This window comes from Nyctereutes procyonoides, unplaced genomic scaffold, assembly GCF_905146905.1.
Source record: "Nyctereutes procyonoides isolate TBG_1078 unplaced genomic scaffold, NYPRO_anot_genome, whole genome shotgun sequence".
In the NCBI taxonomy this organism is placed as follows: Eukaryota; Metazoa; Chordata; class Mammalia; order Carnivora; family Canidae; genus Nyctereutes; species Nyctereutes procyonoides.
This window is the reverse complement of record NW_026575159.1, coordinates 24,731,547-24,755,377: the sequence shown is the minus strand read 5'-3', so window position 1 is coordinate 24,755,377 and position 23,831 is coordinate 24,731,547. Positions and strand designations below refer to the sequence as shown.

Below are 23,831 nucleotides of genomic sequence, written 5' to 3'. Positions count from 1 at the left end.
AAGATCCTGGAAGAGTCCCCAGGAGAAGCTGCTTCATACGGTGGGGAAAACACAGGACGTGGCTTTAAGTTTCAGCTCTGAATGTGTCTCCTCCTTTTCTGTATGTTCTTTCTCAAGTCACTAGACCTCTCTAAGCCTCAGACTTCCTGTCTCCAGATTGCAAATAATATAAAGACCCCCATGCCAATCAATAAGAGCAATCTATGAGATAATATATTGGAAGTGCCTTGTGGCCCCAAATATGCTAAACAAAGTTATTAATTATCCCAGGAGCCTGTCTTGCTGGGTGTTTCAACAGTTCTGGCCTCAAGATTTGCAGAAAGACTTAAGATTTTATCCAAGAATATATCACCAAGTCACATCCATTCCCCCAAACATCTGTTGGTAAAGAACATGTTTAAGAACCGCTAATGTATTGAAGTATTTTCGTTCTCTCGATTCCAAATACCAAATAATTTCACATGCATCCCAAAGACTGCTGGAGCAGTTGTAAAAGCTGCTTCTAAATGACTAAACCAGATGGAGAGTTTATTTTTAAATACACTACCATTTGCTAAAACAGATTAGTTTTTGAAATTCCCCAAACACCTAAAGTCTCCAGAATTTTCAAAAACAGAACTCTGCCTTCTGGGCCTACTGGAAGGCATTTTTTTTGGTGTATTCCAGGTCCCACTGAGTATCTGGTCTCTGAGAGGCCTCTGGGGAAATCCCTTTAGGAGCAACTCAAAGTGGGGAAGTTCTGTTTTCAATACTAAGAATTGAAAGATGTTTGGGCTCAGACCTCCTGCCACTGAGATGGTCCCACCACAGAGGGAAAGATTGAAGAATATCTGCAACAATGGACAAGAAACAAAAGAAAGAGAGGGAAGGGACCAGCCTGTGGGGCCCTGGGCATATCCCCCCATTCCTCTGTTCATTCACTACCTGGACATGCACCATGGAGCATCTGTTCCAGAAGAGCTGTGTTGGGTGCTTGTGGCCCTATGACAGCAAGGCACAGCCGTCCCCTGCTCTCCCAGAGCTCACAGTCTTATGAGGGAGAGACTTGGCAGTGGGAATACTTTTTTTTTTAAGATTTTTTTTGTTCATGAGAGACACACAGAGAGAGGCAGAGATAGAGGCAGAGGGAGGAGCAGGGTCTCTGTGGGGAGGCTGATGTGGGACTCGATCCCAGGACCCCGGGATCACGACCTGAGCCAAAGGCAGATGCTCAACCACTGAGCCACCCAGGGGCTCCGGGAATAATTATTTACAGGTAGGAAATCATGGTAAATTCTGTACAGAGAAGTATAGGCAGCATAAACTGTATAAAGGGGTCTGGCTAAAAAGTCTCGAAGGATTCCTTGAAGGAAAAATAGAGAAGGCAAAGAGGAAGACAGGATAAAAGTGTTCCACACAGAGGGAACTTCCTGTATGAAGCAGAATAGAGCACGGACCCTTCAAGGAAAACTGGAAGGCTCCTATGGCAGACAGAGGGAGGCAGAGTGGCAGGTGATACTGCTTCCTGTTGGGAATGGTGACAATGTGGTCTCAGCATCATATCTGCCCAACATTGTCACTCCTACCCTCCTCCTGGCAGTCAAGGGTTCGGTTCCCAGGAAGGCTGGACAATGCTGGAATGTGGTGATATGACCTGAGAATTGCTAGCGGGTCCACGGCATTGGTCTTGACGGCGCTCTATTTTTTCCTTAATTTGGCTACTTGATAGTCTCATCATTGCTTTCTCTGGTTCCAGTATTTGTCCCTCTTAAATGCATCCTCAGCTCAGCTTTAAGACAAGTCTTCCTGAGGGGAAGCCAGTTCCTTACTTGCCTAAAACCCCTCGGATGACACACCAATGTTCACTGCAGCACTATTCACAATAAGGCAGAAATAACCCCAGTGTCAGCAGATGAATGCATGAACAAAACGTGGTCTGTGAGTGCAATGGAATATCATTCAACCTAGAGAGGACGGAAATTCTGATTTAAGCTACACTATGGATGAGCCTTTATGAAGACATTATGCTAAGTGGAATAAACCAGACACACACACACACACACACACACACACACACACACATATATGTTGTGCATGATTCCACTGCTGTGAGGTACCTAGAATAGGTAAATTCATAGAGACAGAGGTAGAACAGAGGTCTCTCAGGGGTTGGGGTGCAGGGGAGATGGGGAGTTATTGTGTAATAGGGACAGAGTTTCTGTTTGGAATGATGGAGAGTTCTGGAAATGATTAGCGGTGATGATTGCACCACTTTGTGAATGTGCTTAATGCCACCGAACTGTACACTTAAAAACGGTTAAAATGGGAAACCAAGCCAAACCAAATACAACTCTTCAATGGCTCTCATCACTGAGGTTGAAAGCCAAGGTGCTCGGTGCAGGCCGGCCGCTCTCTGCCTCCCACACTTCATGACTGCTACCATGAAGATCCTGTCCCCCACCGCGTCGTAGGATGGCAGACGTCAGGGAGGAGCCAAGCTGTCCCTTAGTGCCAGAACTCTGCCCGCAGTTAAATGCCTACACAGTCTGCGGCATTTCGCTCAGACGTGCCTTCTCCTGGGAAGTGTTCCTGGACGCTCCCTCTTCCCTTGTGCTTAGCTGGGGGCTTTTCTCTGAGCTGCCCTAAGACTCTCTTTTAAACATCTGCTGGAAGTGTTTCTCCCTTGCCCCTCAGTAAACTACAAGTTCCCCATGAACTGGGCCATAAATTATTTAGCACGACATTTCCAGCACATACCATGGCATCTGGCACAAACTAGCCACCATAAAATTAGAAGCTAATCAATGACAATAACCATCAGAGCTTATGCTGTGATCAACAGATTATTTCTTCCATAACAGTTACTGTCATGATCAAAATCACTATATCATCATCATCAGTATGATTATATCACCGCCATCATCACCATCACCATCATCATCATCATCTAGCAGGAAGTTCAGATCATCCAGGAGACTTGTGGGTGCTGAGTTCTATTCTTTGCCTTCATTCAACAGTCAGTGACTCAGTTGACCAAGCCTTGGGAACTCCGTGACTCACCCTGTGGCTGCTCACTCAGCTTCCCGCCACTGCTTGATCAGCCATGTGGGTAAGCTCTGGGGTCCCCTGTCTCCCCTCCCACCTCAGGCAAAGGAAACAGCAATGAGGTGGGAGGGGTCAAAGAGAGGAATGAATCACCCAATAGTGCTCCACGAAGAAATGCCACCAGAACTGAATGGCACCCAGGAGACGGAGCACAGGCTGTTGAAGAAACCAGATGACATAAGGGAAGATTTTAAGTTCAAACCCCCAGAAGGTCAGGGAAGCAACACTGGAAAGCAGATGAGAGTTCTCTTGTTCTTTCTCTCCTGCTGCAGGCAGGAATGTCAGGTGCAGCTGGCATCGTGTTGGCTAAACTGTGCCCTCATCATTAGCTTACCTTCCGCCAGAAAGCTCCTCATCCTACACTCCATTCCCTTGGGTTTGTCTATTGACAAGAGAGGCCTTCAAGAGTTCAGCCCATTAAACCCTAGCCGGGCAATATCCCAAAACAGAAACACTTCCCAGCCTTGAATTTTTGTCACTTTAGAATGATGGACAGTCGTCAGGGGAGGCCCTCAGCATCCTGGAATCACACGTACATGGAAACATGGCCATGAGCAAGACACAGCCTCAGAACATAGGATAAAAGAAACCAAGCAATCAAAGCCAACTGGTCTCAAGAGGTAAGTGAGGTGCCCTCACCTCCTCAGTGTCTAAAAAGAGGCTGAGACTGAACAGGCGACTCACCATCAGTATGGCTCTCCGGAACAGTCTGGAGTCAGCAGCCCTGGTGGTTAGAAGGTGGATGCTGGCCACATCAGCTCCGCCACGGTCTGCTGCCAGGGTCACGCGCCGAGGGTCCCCACCGAACACTCCAATGTGGGTCTGCACCCAGGTCAGAGCCGCCAGCTGGTCCAGCAGCCCCCAGTTGCCACTCAACTCGCCAGAACCTGCAGAGAGAGGAAAGCCTTTTACTCTTCATGACCCTATAACCTGGAGTTGACTCAGCCCTGTGCTGTCTGGGGTGCCTCTGGGGGACCTGGACTCCTGTCTGGACAGGCCGGGATGGTGGCAACAGCATGGGCTTCACAAGCAGACCCATCCAGCCTTTCCTGAGTCAAACTCGCCCCTGACATGGTCATCCTATGTCTCCGGGCCACAGCTTTACCACTGTAGGCGAGGGCACTCGCGAGGGCAGCCGCTCACACCAGCGGCAGGGCACGTTCAGACCACCACCTGGCGTGGCACATCAGCGGGGAGGCCCCTCGTCCTGGCCCGCCCTGGTGGCTCTCCATGCCTCTTCTTCCTTGACGAGGACCAGGCCTGGCTGGGTCTCTCCATCTACTTCCCACTGTCCCTTCTCCCATGATCTTCAGTAGCATTCAGCTGACTTGATCTTTCTATTCTTTTTTCATAGAATTCAGTAAATATTTATTGAAAGCTCGGCACTATTTTTTTAATGAAGTGATTCAAACACATACAAATACACGCACACACAGCGTATACATAGTACAGCAAAAGGATGCTCTTCTCCTCGGCAATGGGGACACTCTGTGCCCACCATGTCCTCTGGCCAGCTTCTGGATCCAGCAGCTCTTCCTTGTCAGTCTACACAGCTAACTACCTTGAAATGCCTGGCTTGTTCCGGCCCAAGCTGAGACTCACCCACTTTGCCCCAGGAAACTCCAGCAGACCCCATGCCTTCAACCACCACCCACATGCTGCTCACTCTGGAGTGTCAGGGGCACAGAGCCCTCTCTCAGCACCAGCCCCTCATGTCTCCAGGAAGCTACCTCATTAAAGGCACTTCAAGAGCACTGAGTCTCACAGGGAATCGATTCCAAGTCCCCTGAGCACGCAGCCAGCAGCCTTTGCAGAATTTCTTATATTTTCCTTCTAACGCAGCACCCCCCTCCCAGTTTGCTCCTGCACGGCCTCGAAGTCCTCCTTGACACCTGCTGTGCTGCACCCCGACCCCTACTCTTCCCCAAATGCTCCAGGCTCTCTCTCCACTGAGCTCCTCAGTGCTTCTCTTTATCCATGAGTTTCTCCCTCTGATGAATTCGCCATGCCACATCCCAAGAGGTATTTTATTTTTCTTAAGATTTTATTTATTTATTTGTGAGAGACACAGAGAGAGGCAGACACAGGCAGAGGGAGAAGCAGGCTCCATGCAGGGAGCCTGATGTGAGACTCGATCTCAAGACCCTGGGATCACACCCTGAGCTGAAGGCAGATGCTCCACCACTGAGCCACCCAGGTGCCCCCCTCTCCCCCCAGAAGTATTTTAAATGCATAATTTTGATTATCTCTCTCTCCCCCCCGCCTCACACACACACACAGTGTCATCCTATCTAAAATCCCTCATCTCATCCCATTAGGACATGATCTCAGTTTTCCCAGTGTTTTCAAGGCTCCATGGGACCAGGGCGCTGTCTTTTGGGCCCTATTTCCTTTCCTCCCTTTGTGACTATGCTACTGCCACCTGGCTTCTTACTGTTTGCTCAAACACACCGATCCATCCTCTTCCAAGACAGTGCTTGGCACATGTGATCTCCTCTGCCCAGAGCCCTCCGCCTCCCCCTGGCCTTCCTCCTCTTCCTCTTCTGGCCCAGCAGGCATGCAAGTTTTAGCTATGTTGTTAATTCAGAGGCAGCCCTTAGGTGAAGTAAAGTTGCCCTTTCAGGGCATTTGTCACCCTGGGTATTGCCTTCCTGGCTAGCCCATGCCCCCCCACTAAAACCAGTGGCACATAGCAGGTCCTTAGTAAGTGTCAGGTGAATGAGTGACCATAGTTATGAGTAACAGGATTCAGTATCCAGCAGGAAACAGTCAATTAGACTCCATATTCTCAAACAGAAAAATAGGAAAATCTTGCATCCCAATTCCCCAACCTGCCGTTCACCAGGCTGATGAGAATGCCCACTCAGAATACATAACAGTACAAATTACTCTTCCAGCTGGCAAGACTCTCAGGATTTCTTCAAATGCACTTTTTGTTCTGGGTTTGGTGAAGACATTAGCACAGTCCTCACCGTGGACGTTTCTGGATTGCGTTTCTGTTCTGCTTGTTGGGATGAATGCGTTTGTTTCTGAGGTCTTGGTCAGGGCAGGAAAGCTGGGTGCCAGCTCAGCGGGACCCAGACCTGCACATCTGGGAAGTGACATCCACAGCTTGCATTTCCTGTGACAATGGAGGAGGGTTGAGGGGCGACTGTCCCTGCTTCTGAACTTCCCATATATCAGCTTCCCAAGTAGAGTACTGATGTTGGGGGGTCTACAGACCCCCAGGAAGTCAGAGGTAAGGGTCCTTCAAGGGCTGCGCTTCAGACAAGTCTGAATTGGGCTTCGCCTGGTACCAGGTGCTGTGGTGTGTTCCGTGGAGAGCAAGACAGGCACAGTGCTGGCCCTCAGGACACACAGCCTCGGCCACATGCACAGGGACAGCAAGCCAGCCAGTCTCAAGCAGTCTGCTCCAACCCCCTCCTTCACTGAGGAGGAACCTGAGACTTGAGAGGAATGTTTGCTTCGGTGCAAGCAGCAAACCTAAGGTAAAGTCCAGACCTAGGTCCCAATGCACAGTCGGAACTCTATGTTCCAACACTCCATCCAACTCAATAAACACTGCTTGGAAAATCAATGATGTGCAAGGCATTATGTTATTTTCATTAAAAAAAAAATCTAAGCACTCCATTTATGGAACCTTCTGTGTTCAAAAGCTCTCTTAACTCCTCCATCCCTACTATGTCAAGTCTAAACATCTTCCTGGCTTTTGCAATCCTCTATGAATGGCCTTGGCCCATCCATCCCAGCAGTCTGGGTTTTCTCCACTTTCTAGCACCGGCCCTCACCCAGTCGTCATGGCCACATTTGTCCTCTGCTGCCTGGCTGTGGCCGAGCCCCCGAAGCCTCCTGGGACCTCCCAGCTCCATCCTGACACACACAGGAGCTGTGCCTTGCCCCTGGGGCATGACACAGGACAGGCGCTCCTGGCTGGCCTCACACAGAGTCCAGCGGGAGACAGATGTGAGCAGGTGTCCACCCCTGTCCACCACCTCCACCATCCTGCCGCTCCGGTCAGAACCACCCCAGCAAACATCCAGCTGTTCCCATTCCCTGACTGGTGCTCGCTTGCTCATTCAATGTCTTCAACTATCCCTCTGAAGCTCCCTGGTGCAATTCTGGGCTGACGGCGGTCCCTCCCCCCGTCTTGGTGGCCGTCAATAAGAGGCAGCAGGGGAGGTGGCCGAGCACACAGGTTACGGAGTCAGACCAGCTGGGTGCAGCCCTACAAGCACTGTGGGGCCCTGGACAGGTTACTTAATGCAACTTGATTTTCCCTGGTCTGTAAAATGGAAATGATAACCACACTTATCTCTTAGGGTTGTTAGGATGATTTGATTAGTTAATCTTGAAAAGGAAACAGAACAGGGCCTGGCACAAAGCACGAGAGAAATTGTTTGGTCTTCCTTGAATAAAATGAAACAGATTTAGGGGATCTGGGCATTATCTCCCAGATGCCCCTTGCGGGGTGTGCCTTGGTGTTGGTAGCAGCAATTGCGCTTGGGGAGGAGCAGCTGCTGAGACAGGACTCTGTGCCTATTCTGGTTGAAGGGTAGCAGACCCTCCCCGGAGGCCTCAGAATACCCCAGGGAAGATGAGGCATGCCTGGCCTTCCATCTGAGTCCCTGGCCAGACCCTCTCCTCTGCCCCCACACTCTACAGCAGGCCTCCGGGCTGACCCACCCACTGCCCTGAGCCTGCCTGCCACGTGCCCCTGTTCCCCTCCTTGCACTGCTGTGCCAGAGACAGAATAGTCCATGTGCCCTGTGCCCCCTGGGCTCTGTCCCCAGGCAGGATCCAGGCTGCGGAAATGGCCTCCCCTGGCCCATCACCAACCCCGTCTCTTTCTTTCCAACTGCTCTGATCACCAGGAACCAGGGCTTCCCTTCCCCCCTGCCCCCCCCCCCCCGCCCCAGGGAACACAAATTTGTCTCATCAGCCACAGGACTGGCATGAGCTTCTGTTTTCATGCCCCCATTCCTTTTGGAAAGATGCCTCTGGAGTCTGGAGCTCTTAGAGGACCACTTCCCTGTGGGCTCCGACAGCAGATGCCACCCATGCAGATCACGGGAGCAAAGGTGCAGAGACTTCTCAGCCAGACACAGCCAATTCCAGGGGCTGTTGCCACCGCTGTGGTCCAGGGGCAGCTCTGTGCCAGCTTCTGGCCATGTGCAGGGTCGGGTCATGACCACGACTCAGCCATGCTCTGAAGGAGCCCCATCCAGGGAAAGAAAAGGGGCATTAACCCCTGTGAGCCCCTGCTGGGTCCTAGCGAGGTTCCACATGCCTTCCACATGCTTTCCCCCGTCCCTGGCCCACGTGTCTTAGTGTCACCTGAGAGATGCGCGGCATGTGAGCGGATGCAGGGAAAGGAACTGCCCAGAGCCCCTCGGGCCCTCAGAGCTTGTTCTGCTCCGATGCAAAACCTGCGTGCCCTGCAGGACAGTGGGCTCTGGCCGGTGCTCAGAGTAGCCTGTCTCTTTCCAGAACTGTGTTCTGAACTGCAGTGTCCAACTGTTGAAAATGGCAAAGGAGGGACACCTGGGTGGCTCAGTGGTTGAGCGCCTGCCTTCAGCTCAGGTCATGAACCCAGAGTCCTAGGATCGAGTCCCTCATTAGGCTCCCCTCAGGGAACCCGCTTCTCCCTTGCTTATGTCTCTGCCTCTCTCTGTGTGTCTCTCATGAATAAAATACAATTCAAAAAATCTTTAAAAAAAAATGGAAAAGGAGAAAGACGAACAGGTGCAGCGAAACCGTATGACACAATGTTGGACACATGTCATTATACACTTAATGGAAACCATAGAATGTACAACACAAAGAGTGAACCCTCCTGGAAACTGTGGGACTTTAGCCAATAATAACCTATCATTGTTGCCCCATCGATTGTAACAGAGGTGCCACATCACACACGGTGTCAATAGTAGGGGAAACTGAGGTGGGGGGGGGAGTCTATGGGAACCCTCTATACTTTCTGCTCAATTATTCTATAACCTTCAAACCACTCTAAATGGTAAAATCTGTCATATATTTGTTAAATGATAAAGGGGCTGGTGTGCATGTGTCACAAATTTACTGGGGGGTTACAGACTCACACACCCATGACCTTCCCCTTCTTGACCATCCCCCAGGGCCCACATCCTCTGTGCAGCAGCTCTTCTCAGCGGCGCCTTGTCAGGGGACGCGCTGTGGCAGGCCGGTGGGCTCTGCGGTTAGGAGGGCTGTGTTTGCATCCCAGCATCTTGTGTCTCGGTGTCTCCACGGGGATACATTGCTCCCCATTCCTCGTGGAATTGCAAGGAGGCTCAATTAAGGCTCAATTAAGGCAGGTAAAAGCCCAGGGATGTGGGGGAAGCTAGGAAGCCTAGCAAATAAAGCAAAGAAAACCATCCCGCTCTGTACACAGAACAATATGGGATCGGAAGGGCATTTCTAAACATCCAAGGGCACGAGCCACAATATTTTCTCCTTGCTGTTTGACCGACAGGATTTAAGCCCCTGAATGCACTCCTAACTGGGGCATGGAGCTCCTTGGTCTCCCTGAGTGTCGCTGATTCACCTGCAAAACAGCCGCTTGGCACTGGCTTCACCGAGCCGCCATGAGAATGAGGTGAGGTGACCCAGGAGAAATGTCTGGGGAAGGCTGGCACTCTTTTTTCTTTTTCTTTTTTTTTTTTAAGGCTGGCACTCTTGAGAGTAACCTTCCTCCCCTCTTGCTGACAGGTTTGCTCGAAGCACAATGAATGGGCAGCATTTCAGGTCAGGAATGAGAAGGGCTGGAGGTTCTAGAAATTTCCTTTGCCTCCCCTGACACTGCCTCCACCAGCAGCAGAGTTTACCTTCCCCAAAGCACACAAATTCTCAATAAGATTACACACCTTGAACCCCCCCCCACCAACCTCTCAGACATGGGCGACATATAGAAATAAGCTCTCCTCTGTCTGGAGAGGCTCTGAGCCAAGGAGTTGGCCATGTCTACGGCAAGCGCCACCTGACCATGTTCTGAGCTTCTCCTGCCTCTCCAGAGACAGGAGCTGCTGACTTACCAAACCATTGTCAGTCCCATGTTGTTGGGAAAGAGAAAAGAAAACCCAGGTAGGGTTGTAGTGCTCCAGCAGCTGACCCTGCTCGCTCTGAAGGAAAATCTGCAATCTGTTTATCATGCACATCTCCCTCATTGGCATCTGGTTGTATTTGGCCTTAACTTGGTGTCTGCTTTGCAGTGGTTGTGCAGGCCTAGAATCTTCTTCATGGCAGCCAAGGCCTCATGCCACGTAGTGCACACAGCACTCCAGAGTTTCTGCCCATGCTGGATGCCTACCCACTCACGCACATTCTAGATGAGTCCATCATTCTCACCATGTTACCTTCCACCCGCCCATCCTGACTCAGCAGGTCAGTCACTGGGGTCTTAAGTGAGATCCTCAGAGAACAGAGATGAAGTTGTGTGCCTAGCTGGAAGGCCCCCTACAGGATCTGAAGCCCTTTCAAACACATCCGACCTAACTGGAGCCTCTCACGTAACCACGGAAGTTGGGTAAAATTATTCCCATTTTATAGAGGAGAAAACTGAGAGTCGGGCATGAAGGGTTTCATCCAAGGTCACAGACAATGAATGGCAGAGCTGGCCTTTGGTTCTGCAGGTTCCCAGACCTGTGTGTCTACAGGCTGTTTGACAAGTGCCCTACCGCTGTCAGGGGCCGGACATGGAAAAAAAAAGCATGCATGGAGCACGATAGGACTCTCCAGGCCTCAATTTTGCCCTGGGCTCTTCTGGCAAAGGTGGAGGATGTGACCAGGGTGACAAACAGTCCTGTGACTGAATAGGGGAGAGACTGATGTTCACGAGTGAGGCTGGGATTAAAGAAGAAACGAGAAGCATCACTGATGCAGCCCTCATGTGGGGTCAACTGGCATCCCTATGGGCCCAGGACGGATAATCCATTCCTATCGTTCTCTAGGGCAAGTCAACCCCAGCGGTAAATCCTGGCTCTGCTCTTTCCTGACTATTGATGTTAGCAAGTGTCTAACCTTCTGAGATCTCAGTATACACACACACACACACACACACACACACACACACACACACACACTATAAGATAAAACACATCATGTACTCGGAACAGCTTCAGCCCTCAGTAAGATCAATCAACAGCAACTATTACTCTCACACATGGGGGTCGACATCGCTGGAGGGTCTCTTGGGCATGCGGGACATCCCACAGAATGCCCTGTTGGGCTCGAGGAGGACTTGGGACCATGAAAGCATGGGGCTTAGGAAAAAGGGGTTGAACACACACAGAGACCCTCAGCTCCGAGAGTCCACAATTCCCAGTCATGCCAGTGACTCACCAGAACTCAGGAAGCCGAAGATGCCCACTCGGTAGCCAGCAGTGACAACAATGAGGTTGCCAATGGCAGCTAGGTAGGAACCGTCGATGGCCAGTGGTCCTTCACTGCCCCTGCCCTCTAGGGTATTGTGGAAGAACACGAGCACAGACGCATTGGGGGCCTGTGGCAAGTGGAGAAAGATGAGGCTGAGGGTTGGCCCCTTCTCACTCACCAGAGCACCTTTCCCAAGAAGGTGCCAGATTCTGAGCCTACCCACGACTCTCCCTGTCAGGTCTGCCATGTAGGCACACCCTGGCCCATTTACAGGCTGAACCGTGTCCTCCTCAAATTGAATCCCTGACTCGATGACCCCAGAATGTGATTGTAGTTGAAGAGGGTCCTATAAGGAGGTGACTAAGCCTGTGGGCCCTAATCCAACATGACTGGTATCTTCAGAAGAAGGGGAAATTTAGATGGAGACCCATGTAGAGAGGATATCATATGGAGACAGAGGGAAGAAAAGATGACCATCCATGGGCCAAGGAGAGCAGCCTCAGAAGAAGCCAACCCTGATGACCCCTGGATCTTGGGCCTCTGGTCTTCAGAATCTTAAAAAATTATATTTCAGTTGTTTGCACCTCCCAGTCAGTGGTGCTCTATTAGAGCAGACCTAGCACATGAACAAGCCTGATGTCACAGGCAAGGAAGTTGAGGGGGAGAAGGTGGATGATCATCGCATACCTGCGATGCTGGATTAAGGTCTGGCTCCCAACTGGGTGCTGTGCTCACATTGCAAAGTGCACAAGTGGCAGAAATGGCAGCCCAGTGCAGACCTGGAGCCCGTCACTTGGAGATACGTGGTCCTCCAACACCCCAGTTCTGGCCTTAGTTTATTCTGGAAGACTGTCTGGGTCCTCCTTGGTGAGTCCGTTCAGTTTGGCCACATGCCTGAGACCCCACCCTGGCAACACAGAGCTACCTTTTATCGTGCATGGAATGAGAGCAAAGTGCCATGCTCAGCATTCACGTGTGTTACCCATTCAGTCCTCAACCAGATCCAAGAGCTAGGCCTATTATTATCATTCCCACGTTACAGATGAGGAAGCCGGGGCCTGGCGATCTGGAATAGCCTGTCTACAACCACACAGCTAGGACGTGGCAAAGCAGACTTGAAACCCAAGCTTACCCTTTTATAAGAATATACTTAGAATACACTGTTAGAATATAATGTTCCATCTGGGGGCTCAACACTGACTCCAGGCCGTGATGTATGCAGGGCCCCAGGTGTGTCTTGCTCACTCAGTCCTGTCTGGGCTGTGACAGGTCCATCCATGTGCCATGGGCTCTGACACCCATGCCTTCCTCACCAACAGCAAACACTGGCTGAGGACCCACCCTGATGGATGCTGTGCCGAGTGTGCTCACCTTGGATGTCTCATTAGAGCTTCCGCCCCACAGGTAGATGGTCTAATGGCTGTAAGCCCTTCTGTTCCACAGACGTGAACACAGGAGCTCAGAGTGGTGAAAAACGTTTTAAAACATGTACAAAGAGGAAGGCACCTTCCCACAGTTCCATCCTCAGCCTCCCTCCCAGCACACTCTCCTAGGCTCTTTCGTCTGTGACACTGGGTCTCTTAGGTTAGAGACGAGTAGCTCTATATCACCAGGATGGGTTTCAGGCACGTGGACAAACTGAAAGGACTCACCAAGGAGGACACAGACTATCATCCAGAATAAACTAGAGGCCAGAACTAGAGTGTTGGAAGACTGACTAGCTCCAAGCTATGGGCTCCAGGTCTGCCATCATTTCCAGGTGGAGTGCCCCTCATTCTGTGAGGTGTCCCTCTGTCCCACTCATGGTCATTCTTCTGGCCCCCACCAGCCATCTATTGACTCATTGGTTTCCACAGTGTTTTATGTAACTCTTACAAGAACTTTACGAACTAGATGCTATTTCTCTCCCACTTTCAGAACCAGTAAGTGGAGCACAGAGGACATGATTACCTTCTCCAGACCAGAGAGGCAGTGGTCAGTGACAGACCAGTTTGGTAGGCGGACCTTAATCCAACATGGTAGGTATAGGGTGACCAGTGCTGGGCAGAGGGGACTCATGGTCTCCCTCACTCTAGGCTCCGTGCTCATAGTAGTACCATCTATGAGAGCCTTCACGTCTAGGGGGGCTTTGTGACCCAGCTCACTCAGACCAGCTTGCTGAGGCCAAGCGTCCAAAGTGCAGTGGATTCTCACTGCTGTTGGCTAGGGGACCAGGAAACTGTGGCATGGTCCTGGTATCATAACCTCTATTGACACCAGGCTGGCATCCTTACAAACTCGTGTTTCCTAAAACTCATCACTTCCTTTTTCTCTCATGCCCTCTGACCCTTTCCTGCCAAACAAGAAACTCAAACATGGAACATGAAGATCATAGCTGCTACTTAGGCAGATTCAGCCTTCAAAACAGGGCATAATCTTTCAGGGTTACAGCCCCAAAGCTCACCCTCTGGAACAGCCCCCAAATAAGAGTCCATGTGGAAACACCCCCAGGGGTCTCTCTGAGGGTCTTTCAAGGACAACGGTTGGTCTCCACATTGACAGATGGGCTGCCATCAGGCTCTGCCCTCCCCAGCTGGGATTCTGTCACCCTCTCAGAGACCTTGAATCACTGCCCCTCACCCACCATAGGCCTCACAACTCCCTTCTCCTGCCTCGTTCAAGCGGCAACCCCCAACCACCACCCAACACCTCCTCTCACTGCATCCCCACCTTTGGATTTCCCCTCAGGGTCTCATCAACATCACAGTTGTTCAGGACTTGATTGTGTCTCTGTTTCTGCTCTGCCCCCTAAAAATATAACTCCCTGGGCACAGCAAGTCTGTTTGCTTCACCTCTCTGTCCCATCCGGGGCAGAACCCTCCAACACAAGCCCTTTATGAATATTGCTTAGAGAACTGAAGCAGGATAAGTGTGCCCTATTGGGGAGGCCTGAGGATGTGGGGAGGTTGAGGGAGGGCAGGTAGAAACCAGGAGGACCCTCTGCTTACTCTTGGCTCCTCAGGCTTTCACAAGGTCAAGAACCAGTGAAGACAGTGCTGGGGGAGCAAAAGCTAAGCAGGCCATGGAGGAGAGGAGTGATTTGGCAGCTCTTGGGACAGGTGCAGTTTTCTAACAGGGCAGTTTGCAGGGCAGACGACCAAGGGCTTCAGAACTTACCACGTTCTGAGGGACAAACACATTAAGGTATAAGCAGTCTTCGCCGACCCCAGGAGACTTGAGCGTTCTAGTGCCTGGCTGCCAGCAGCTGGCCCTGGGGATACAGATTCATGACTTCTGGGGCAACCATCAAGGACACATGCCTCATCCTCCCCTCTCACCCACCACCAATGGCCAGGACCCACTGCCCCGTCCAAAGGCCCAGTGGCCCAATAGCTCTGCAGCTATTAGCAGCTTTGGGCAATGGGTAGAGAGAGTGCTGAGGACATGGAAGGAAGGGCAGGATGCCCCCCACCCTCTCTGCCACAGGCCGTGGAGGAACTCCTCCAGGGACAAGGTGCTAACTCAGAGAAAGGATGCTCAAGACAGAGAAGGGGAAGGTGCATGTTGCTGGGGACCTTGACCCTTCCTTGCTCCACATGTACAGCCCCACTGCTGCCTATGGAGTCAGACCTGCTTTCTGCATCAGTACAGAGTTCAGGTGTGCCAGGCGGAGTGTGTCCGGGCATAAGAGCTGAGACCACATCACCACATCTGGGACACGCCCAGTGGCAGCTTGATGGTACCTGCCCCAGGGGTGACTTTACATGTTCCCCGAGCCTCGTTTGTGCTGGACTCTGAGAAGGCAAGTTCTCTAACTGTGATGCACTCAGAGCCCCACCTGTCACATGGCTCTGCCCCACATGCTAAAGCACTCTGATTAGGGCACTTTTATTCCTCTAGTGTCTCCATGCTGGAGACCTACAGTGGCTTTCTTCACTTTCCCATCACTGCCTGCATTCAAGCCTCTGATGCCCCTTGCCTGGAGTATTGAAGAGCTCCCAGGCCTTCACTCTTTCTGGTCCCAGCCTGTGGACCTGCCTACCAGTCAGTCATGGGTGGCGAGGGACAGCGCAGGTACAGCTGCCTCAGGAGCCAGAGGGGTCTGTCAAAGCTGGGAAGGGGAGATAGTGGAGAATGGTGCCCTTTCTCTGGGTACTGTGAACACACACTGGTCAGAAAAATGGTAAAATCTCCAAAGAGTCAATTGTTTAAAGTGGTATATGCCATGGGAGGGGAAAGTGAAATGGAACATGGTTGATGAGGGAGGAAGATAGAATTTAAATGTTTTTCCCTCTTTTTAAAGCCTCCTTTTAATATTGTTCCTTTGGGAGGGCAAAGTCCTTTTAAAATGTTTTTCTGGGGTGCCTGGGTGGCTCAGTCAGTGAAGTGTCTGCCTTCAGCTCGGGTCATGATCCCAGAGTCCTAGGATCTAGTCCTGCATCCAGCTCCCTGTTCAGCAGGGATCTGCTTCTCCTTCTCCCTCTGCTCCTCCTCCACCTTGTTCATGCTCTCTTGCTTACTTGCTCTTTCAAATAAATAAATAAAGCCTTTAAAAAAAGTAAATAAATACAATGTTTTCCATTAGCTCAGGTGCCTTTCTCTGTCTGCTGCATTTCTCAGCCCCATCAAAGTCAGCTGTGGCCAGGAGGCTGACTTCCAGCTACTGTCAAACCGGTGCACGTCACATAGGCACCCAAGCTACCTGCAGCCATGGCCATAGAGGTCTCCCATGTAGACCCTTCCAAAGTGTCTCTTTCCTGGATTCAAAGTCAAGGAATGTTCATGCTGAAGAAGGAGGAGCCTACAGAGCCTGGGTCCCCAAATCACTGCATGGAGCAGAAACACATCAACCCCTCTATCACTAAATGCACTTTATAGGGGCAAGATAATGATATTTGGAGGGGTTCATCTGTTAGAGCACTTAATGCCACCTTAAGCAATTTGCTGCCCACCCCCACTCGCTACTCACACTGAAACTCACTGCCCTGCTACCAAGTCTCACTCTGACAGATTCGAATGGGAGAGGAATTCTCTGGGCATTCACTAATATGATTCACTAGATCCTCACCGTGGCTTGGTGGCATCCCAGGACCCTGTCCAGTTCAAGGGCTCTGGCTCCCGGAAGCGGCTCTCTGCCAGGGGTGGGGTGGCATATGGAACTCCCAGGAACTGATCCACTTGCTTCCACGAGGTGCCCACCTGGATGGCCTGGGACCTGCCCAGCAGCTGGCCATGGGGCGTGATGGTCACAGAAGGTACAGATGTCCCAAAGCTGAGCAGAGGGATGTCTGTGGGGGAAGGAGTCCACGGGGGAGAGGGAAACAGACAACAGTGGGTACTCTTTTCAAACAAAACACTGCTTTCTGCACCTTAAAAACATTAGTAGTTCATTCAGACCCCAGAAACCCAAGTCGAGCCAGGTTACTTTTCAATGTGAAAACACAATTAATAGCAAATACAGCTGATGTTTAGCAGGCACTGAATGTCCACAGAGCATGGCACTAATCCCTTCTGTACGTGTGCTGCCTCACTGATTTCTTCCCAGCCAGAGGCTAGGCAGGGCCTAACCCAGGCCTGGGACCCCTTACTCATCACTCGGGGGCCAGATGTGAGCTTCGTTCAGAAGTACTTGGACGTTTAAAACCACAGAGGAGCATAGAAAGTGCGATGCTCAGCTAATGCCCCCGGAGGGTCTGGAGTCAGGCCCCACCATCAAACACATCACTAACTTCTGGCTACTGATAAGGTAAGGTATGAATCATTCATAATAACAGAGATGAATATGATTTCTTCAGTCACTTGAGGTCAGATTTTGCACCAAATAAGTGTGCTGCAAACTCACAAAAAAAATTTTTTTTCAGAGTCTTAAAACTCTGGGATTCCCAAATTGCAGTGGAAGAGCTGTGAGCCTGTGCTTGTGTATCGCTGGTAAGAAAACAGATTTAAGGGCCAAGGGTGAGTAACCACCAGGACTTCCAAGTGTCAGATTCAAAAGATTTCTGTACCCCTACTGAGGCCATGGCCTATTCACATGGGTCAAGGGCCAGCTTGGGGCCCCTGCCCCTCCCCTCAACGCCCTCCCTCTTTTTCTTCACACCCCACCCCGTTCCATCTAGCCTGTTAAGCCAAAGCTTGCAAAGCTTGTGCCACCTGCCAGCCTGCCCGGGCTGCTCTGCCTCCAAAACCTCCCATCCCGTCCTTGTAATGCTAATCACCACATGCATCAGGCTCTCTCTCTCTCTCTCTCTCTCTCTTTCTCTCTCTCTGCAGTTTCTTATCTCCTGGATCACATTTTCTTCCATTTAGTGATTGAGTCAATCAACTGTTGTTGGGACCCTGGCTCCATGCCAGGTACCATTTTCAGGGATTTGGAACTGGCCTACGTCTGATTGCCCACAGGGTTCAGGGCCCTGCACAAAGGAAGCACTGAATGCTGGTGAAGAGATGTTCTCTCTCTTTCTCAAGCTTGCTCTCTCTCTCTCTCTCTCTCTCTCTCTCTGCCTGTGTGTGTGTGTGTGGGGGGGTGGCACCTATCATTTCCTGCAGGTGTGTTTGGTTTGCTCGGCTCCACTGTTGGCTGCAAGAGCTCTGCCACTTGCTCTGCAGCTCTGTGTACATCTCCTATGCACATGAGCACAAACCAGGAATACAGGAGAAGAGGCAGATGGACACGCAGAAGTCCACACATTCCTCAAATTTGGTGCAATGCAGTGGTTCAACCAGAGGTGATTCTGATCCCAGGGGACATTTGATAATGTCCAGAGACAGTTTTGGTTGTCATCAGGGTTGCAAGAGATGCTAGCTACTGACATCTAGTGAGTAGAGGCCAGGTATGCTGCTAAACATCCCGCAATAAAGAGCACAGGCCCCACAGCAAAGAAGCATCTGGCCCTGGATGTCAACGGTGTGAGGCCTGAGTATGCTGGGGATGGTGTGGGCTTAGGACTCCCAGGCCACTGAGGAGCATCGTGGGGAGGCAAGCAGGCCTGTGTTTTACCTTAAGCCCCAGCTACTTTGGGGGAAACTTCCTAATTCTTCAGATGCTTAATTTCCTCCTATGAAACAGGAAGGGTAGCAGGCCCTACAGCACAGACATGTTGGGGATAAATACAGGGTACCTGTGATACTTCAAGCCCAGTGCCTACACATGGTAGGGGCTCAACACGTGAGTGAATGAACGAATGAATGGAAGGGAGGGAGGAAGGGAGAAATACAGGGAAGGATCAGAAATGAAGAAAAAGAAAAAATGAAAAGAAAGAAAGAAAGAAAGAAGGAAGGAAGGAAGGAAGGAAGGAAGGAAGGAAGGAAGGAAGGAGAGAGAAAGGAAAGAAGGAAAGTTGGAAATAGTGAAGAAAACTCTCTCTGTTGCAAAAACCCTGCAGTGCTAGTTAGAACCCAGCATGGAAGGAAAGAGTCGCACATTCTAATCTGGCCTCAGTCACAAGTCACAGCTGATCTCAGCCCACAGTTCCTTCTCACAAGATTTCCTGTTTCAGTAGTAAATCACAGGACCTCGGGCAAGTAAGTATTCAGGACCGCTGGTGCTAAAGGGCCAGAACCTTCGGACTCTGTCCCTCTGCTCCACAGGGAAAGGAGCCACATTTTGTGAACATGGCACCCTCTGAAAGAGGGAGCAAAGACGCAAAATACAAATGCTAAAGAATTTTGAAGGAATGCAAGCCTGCTTTCCCACGGACAGTGGTGTTTGGGGTTCAGCCCTCCCTCCAGAGGCTGCCCAATGAATCCCAGACTGAATGAGACCCAACACGGGGAAAATGTGCAGTCCTCCCTTTTGAAATGTTTTCCAGAAAATCATGGGTTTGCCCCACATTTAGGCCACATGACTACATAAGTGAAGGAAATGATCAGTAGCCATGTGTGTACACAAGATGCAGACCGTGTCCATGCACCTACACTTGGGCACGTGTCTTCAGTCGGAGGCGAGCCTTTCACACTGACCTGGAGTTCCACAGAACTAAGAGAGAAACAGTCTAATTTTTTTGTTTTTAATGGAAACTAAACCCCAAGGCCAGGCATCTGTCCTCAGCAGGATTACCATGCACATCAGCTACACGATGGGGGAAATGTCCTACTGAAATCCAACTTGACCAAATAATATAAATGTCTACATCAAGATGAGACTTGGGATTGTAGGCCAGAGACCACAGCATAGAGGAATCAAAGCATCCCCAGTCCTGGGGAGCACTCTTAGGGTCTAAAGGCTGAGGTGGAGGAGGGGGCACAAGAGGAGGATACCACTGGATCAAGACAGGCCTGGGGATACCTGCACTCTAAGGCCAGTGGGACCAAATCCAACTGCTTCCTGGTTTTGTGAATAAAATTTTATTGGCACCCAACCATACCCACTGATTTTTGTATCTTCTGTGGCTGCTTCCTTGCCAGAGTGGCAAAAATGAGCAGTTGTAACTGATACATAGAGTCTAAAATATTTATCTGGCCCTTTACAGAGAAAGGGCCTACCTCTTGTGTTATAGAAGATAAGATGGCTTGAAGTAGGCAACATTTCAAAAAGTCACTAATTTCATCTCCCAAGCATGTCTAACAGGGGAACAGCTTCCCCCAGGCCCCAAATTATATGGGTTGTACCGGTTTCACTTAGTGATGGATTTCTATTTTGTTCTCCTCTGGCTGGTTTCATCCCTGTCTCCCCGGCACCTAACACAACATCTGAAACATAACAACGCCTTCCTGAATGTAGTCAAATAAAACGGAGCCTAGAGCAGCTGCCCTCTCCAGCGGTGACCATGATATGTAGTTAGATGATGTGGTTTTGTACAAGCGGATTGCATCTAGAGATAGGAGACCTGCCTCCAAGCTCCCATTCTGTCATCACTGGCTGGGCAAAATCAAAGAAGTAACTTCTCTGGGCCAGAGTCTCTCAATCTCTAAGCTGGGGATAAAACCTTCCTTATCTTGCTACCTCACAGGATCGGAGTGAGGACCAATTGAGATAAGGCAGGGGACAGAACTTTCTAAACTAAAATGGTAATAAAAAATAGCCTATTTAATTATTTTACTAAGAAACTCAAAGGTTCAAATGGCTTCCAGAACTCAAATAAATGAATAAAAGTGGCACAGAGAAGCTCTAGCTTAGAAGTAGGGTTTTCACCTTCCTTTAGTCACTCTCAAATGAATGTCACCTAACCCGAGAGAACTTTGACCGATTTTTCCTTAAGAACCTCAAAAGCCACTGCCCGCAAGTCACCACACACTCAGATAGTCCCTTCCAGCTTTATCCAGGCTCTCTGGAAGAGCCTCAGAGGCATAGGCTGGGACTCACTCAGCTTCCGGTAGATGTGGGTGGCCTCCTCACGGAGCAGAAGTTGGCAGTTCTGGGCCTGCAGGCTATGTGTGCAGATCTGGGCATCGGCATAGAATACACACCTCACGGCACCAGGTTGGGCTTGCAGAGTGGTGACAAGGCAGGCCTGGTGACGGGAACATTCTACAGAGTAAGAGAACAACGATGAGGTTTGGGCTTCAGAGAAGGCACCTTAGGCATGCATCCATCCAGTCATGCATCCTTGAATCCAGGCATCATCTATTCATCCACCAGCCCACCCATCCATCTAGTCATGCATCTATAAATCCTGAAACTATCAATCTATCCATCTAATCATGTATCTGTGCATTCATCCCTCTATCCACCCATGCATGCAAGCATCCATGTCTCCATCCATCCATCCATCCATCCATCCATCCATACATACAACTATCCATCTCTCCATGCATCCACACATCCATCTATCTATGCATCCATCCATCTATCCAACCATGCATCCATCTATACATCCACACATTCATCCAGCCATGCATACATGCATTTATCCATGCAATCACTTACTTATTCATCAGAACACCTACTATACATCCCTGACACTGTGCCAGGAGCTGGGACTAGAATTGTGTTTGGGGGGAACCTAACTCTCCCATCAATCTATTTTCCACACAAAAGTCAAGCTTTTGAGAGTTTAATTCACAAATGTGCTCTTGTCACGCCCTTGTTTGAAGCAACTCCATGCCTTCTCATTGGCCTTGGATTAAGTCATACCAGACAAGGCTCTCCATGCTCCAGCCCTTGCCTTCTTCTTTAGCCTCAGCTTCCTTTCTAGCTTCTCTATTATACCCACTATTTTCCACCAGGGATTATGTGCTTTCCCACATGTACCAGGTCCTGCACTAGATAATTTAAATTATTCAAGCATTCAGGATTTTTGGTTCTAAAAACAGCTGTGAAGATGGTGTTGACTCATTCACTTGGGAAAGCTATGAACTGGGTAAAGGCCTAATTCATAGCCCCCTCTGTGTTATGGCAGTACTCAGAGTTGCACAGTGCACAAACTATACATCTATACATGGCCCTTTCTGTAAAGATGTGCATATTGCTATCCAACCTTGAAGGTGAAATGATTCATGAACTTAAAGAATTGGAGGAGTACAAATGTTATCCAATCTCAAGCTCTTGAAGAAGTTAAAATCTTTGTAGAACACCTCTAACAAATCATTACCTAACTTTTGTTTAAATACCAGTGACCGGAAACCCGCTAAAAGAAATACACCTCTGTGGACAGTTTTACCTATTAGAAGCTTCTTTATATTGCATTGAAAAATGTCTCTTGAGGGATCCCTGGGTGGCGCAGCGGTTTGGCGCCTGCCTTTGGCTCAGGGCGTGATCCTGGAGACCCAGGATCGAATCCCACATCGGGCTCCCGGTGCATGGAGCCTGCTTCTCCCTCTGCCTGTGTCTCTGCCTCTCTCTCTCTCTCTCTCTCTCTCTCTCTCTGTGACTATCATAAATAAATAAAAATTAAAAAAAAAAAAGAAAAGAAAAATGTCTCTTGAAATTTGAGTTTTACCCATAGGCCTTAGCTTTGCCCCAAGAGCCTGGCCAGGACAACTATATTTCTTCCTTGTTATGATGGCCCATCTATAATCTAAGTCATAGCTTCTGCTCATCTCTTCTGTCTCAGACTAGCCGCTTAGATCCTTCCTCTCATCGTCTTCTGATCTGGCTCAATGTTGCTCATTTTCCGGCCGGTTTAGCCCATTGGAGACCTTGACTGTTCCTGCAGGAGGATGAGGAGAGTGCAGAGGAGGACCCACCCAGGGTCTCCCTTCTCTGGCACTCCAGGTCATCTTGGGGTCTCCCAGGTGTTTCTGAGATTAGGATCCTGAGTAGCACTGTGTGAGGCCCCATCCCAATGCAACCACCCTACCTGGGTCTGGGGAGCGGGAGTGGTGGGAAACTTCCCTTACCCAACAGGCAGAAGTCTCTAGCATCAGAGAAGTCATTGGTGGTGGCAGTGCTGACGTGAGCAACATCAAAGTTCCTGATGGATGAGTCAATAACTACAGCAGAGGGAGCCAGGGACTGCCAGGAGCCCAGAGCGACTAGGAGAGAGAGCAGGGGACATTAGTCGCACACAGCCTCCACCTGTGTTCTGATGGTGAAGACAAGGGGGTGCCACCTGGTGCCTTCAGAAAGCAGCCCTAGGGCATCCTCCTTGCAGCCTCCATTCTCATGTGACCTCATCCTTGAAACAGTTTCCCATTTTACAGTGATTTATAAAGAGTTTTTATGAGCCATGTTCTGTGCTCAAGCCTACAGATAGGTAAAAAACCCACAGAAAGGTAAAAAACAAAGGATAACAAAAGCATGGCTGTTTCTATCAAGCAGCTCACAGAACTCAAGAGACTAAAAAAAAAAAAAAAGGCAAGGCGAGCATCATAATGCAGGCGTTACAAGGCAATCATCAGAATGAAGGTAAGGGACAGTGATAATCACAGATGTGTCAGGGTTGTTGTGTGATGCTGTGTGGAGTGCTTCCCACACACCAGAATCCTCCCCAAGCCTCAGATGGAGAAAAGACCACTGTCCTCCATAGCGGAGCTGTGGTGTGCTGTCCGGGCCTCCTTTCAGGACCCAGCCTCTCATTTCCCCAGTGACGGGAAGCTGGTGTCTGGAGGCTCCCAGCCAAGTCCCCTCCAGGAACTGCCTGTGGTCTTGGCGAGATGCCTCCCCTCCCAGGGTCAGTGTGTGTCTCGAAACTAGTCCATGTGGGTATGCAAAGGCCGAGCCACCTGCCTCAAGACGGGACAATGGTGCAGGGCCAGCGCCGCTTCAGAGCTCGCCATGGGATCCACGGGGCCGTGTGGTTTGCTGGGCCTGGAAGTCCTACCTCTCCCCTTGCTCATTCCCACCCCCGCACTTCCTTACAGGGGCCACTCCCATGAGCCCCCCACGCATGAAACTTCCTGCATGCAAATTTCCATCACTGAGCTTGTTTCCAGGAAAATGGCAGCTAAGACATCCTCTTTAAAGATGAACGAGATGAAGCACAGAGAGGTTAACTGGGCTTGCC

The 23,831-nt window shown here is 50.2% G+C and overlaps 1 protein-coding gene across 1 annotated transcript in view; it reads right to left on the bottom strand.

Moving 5' to 3' along the window:
• The window catches only part of TG (thyroglobulin), a 247,711-nt gene that overhangs the window by 98,428 nt on the left and 125,452 nt on the right, over nt 1-23,831 (bottom strand). The window contains exons 37-42 of the mRNA XM_055313866.1: nt 22,726-22,860; nt 20,750-20,914; nt 16,517-16,736; nt 14,626-14,719; nt 11,437-11,596; nt 3,769-3,971 (exon numbers count right to left, since the gene is read on the bottom strand). Of these exons, the coding sequence (XP_055169841.1) occupies nt 3,769-3,971; nt 11,437-11,596; nt 14,626-14,719; nt 16,517-16,736; nt 20,750-20,914; nt 22,726-22,860 (977 nt within the window). The remainder of the gene's footprint in view (nt 1-3,768; nt 3,972-11,436; nt 11,597-14,625; nt 14,720-16,516; nt 16,737-20,749; nt 20,915-22,725; nt 22,861-23,831) is intronic.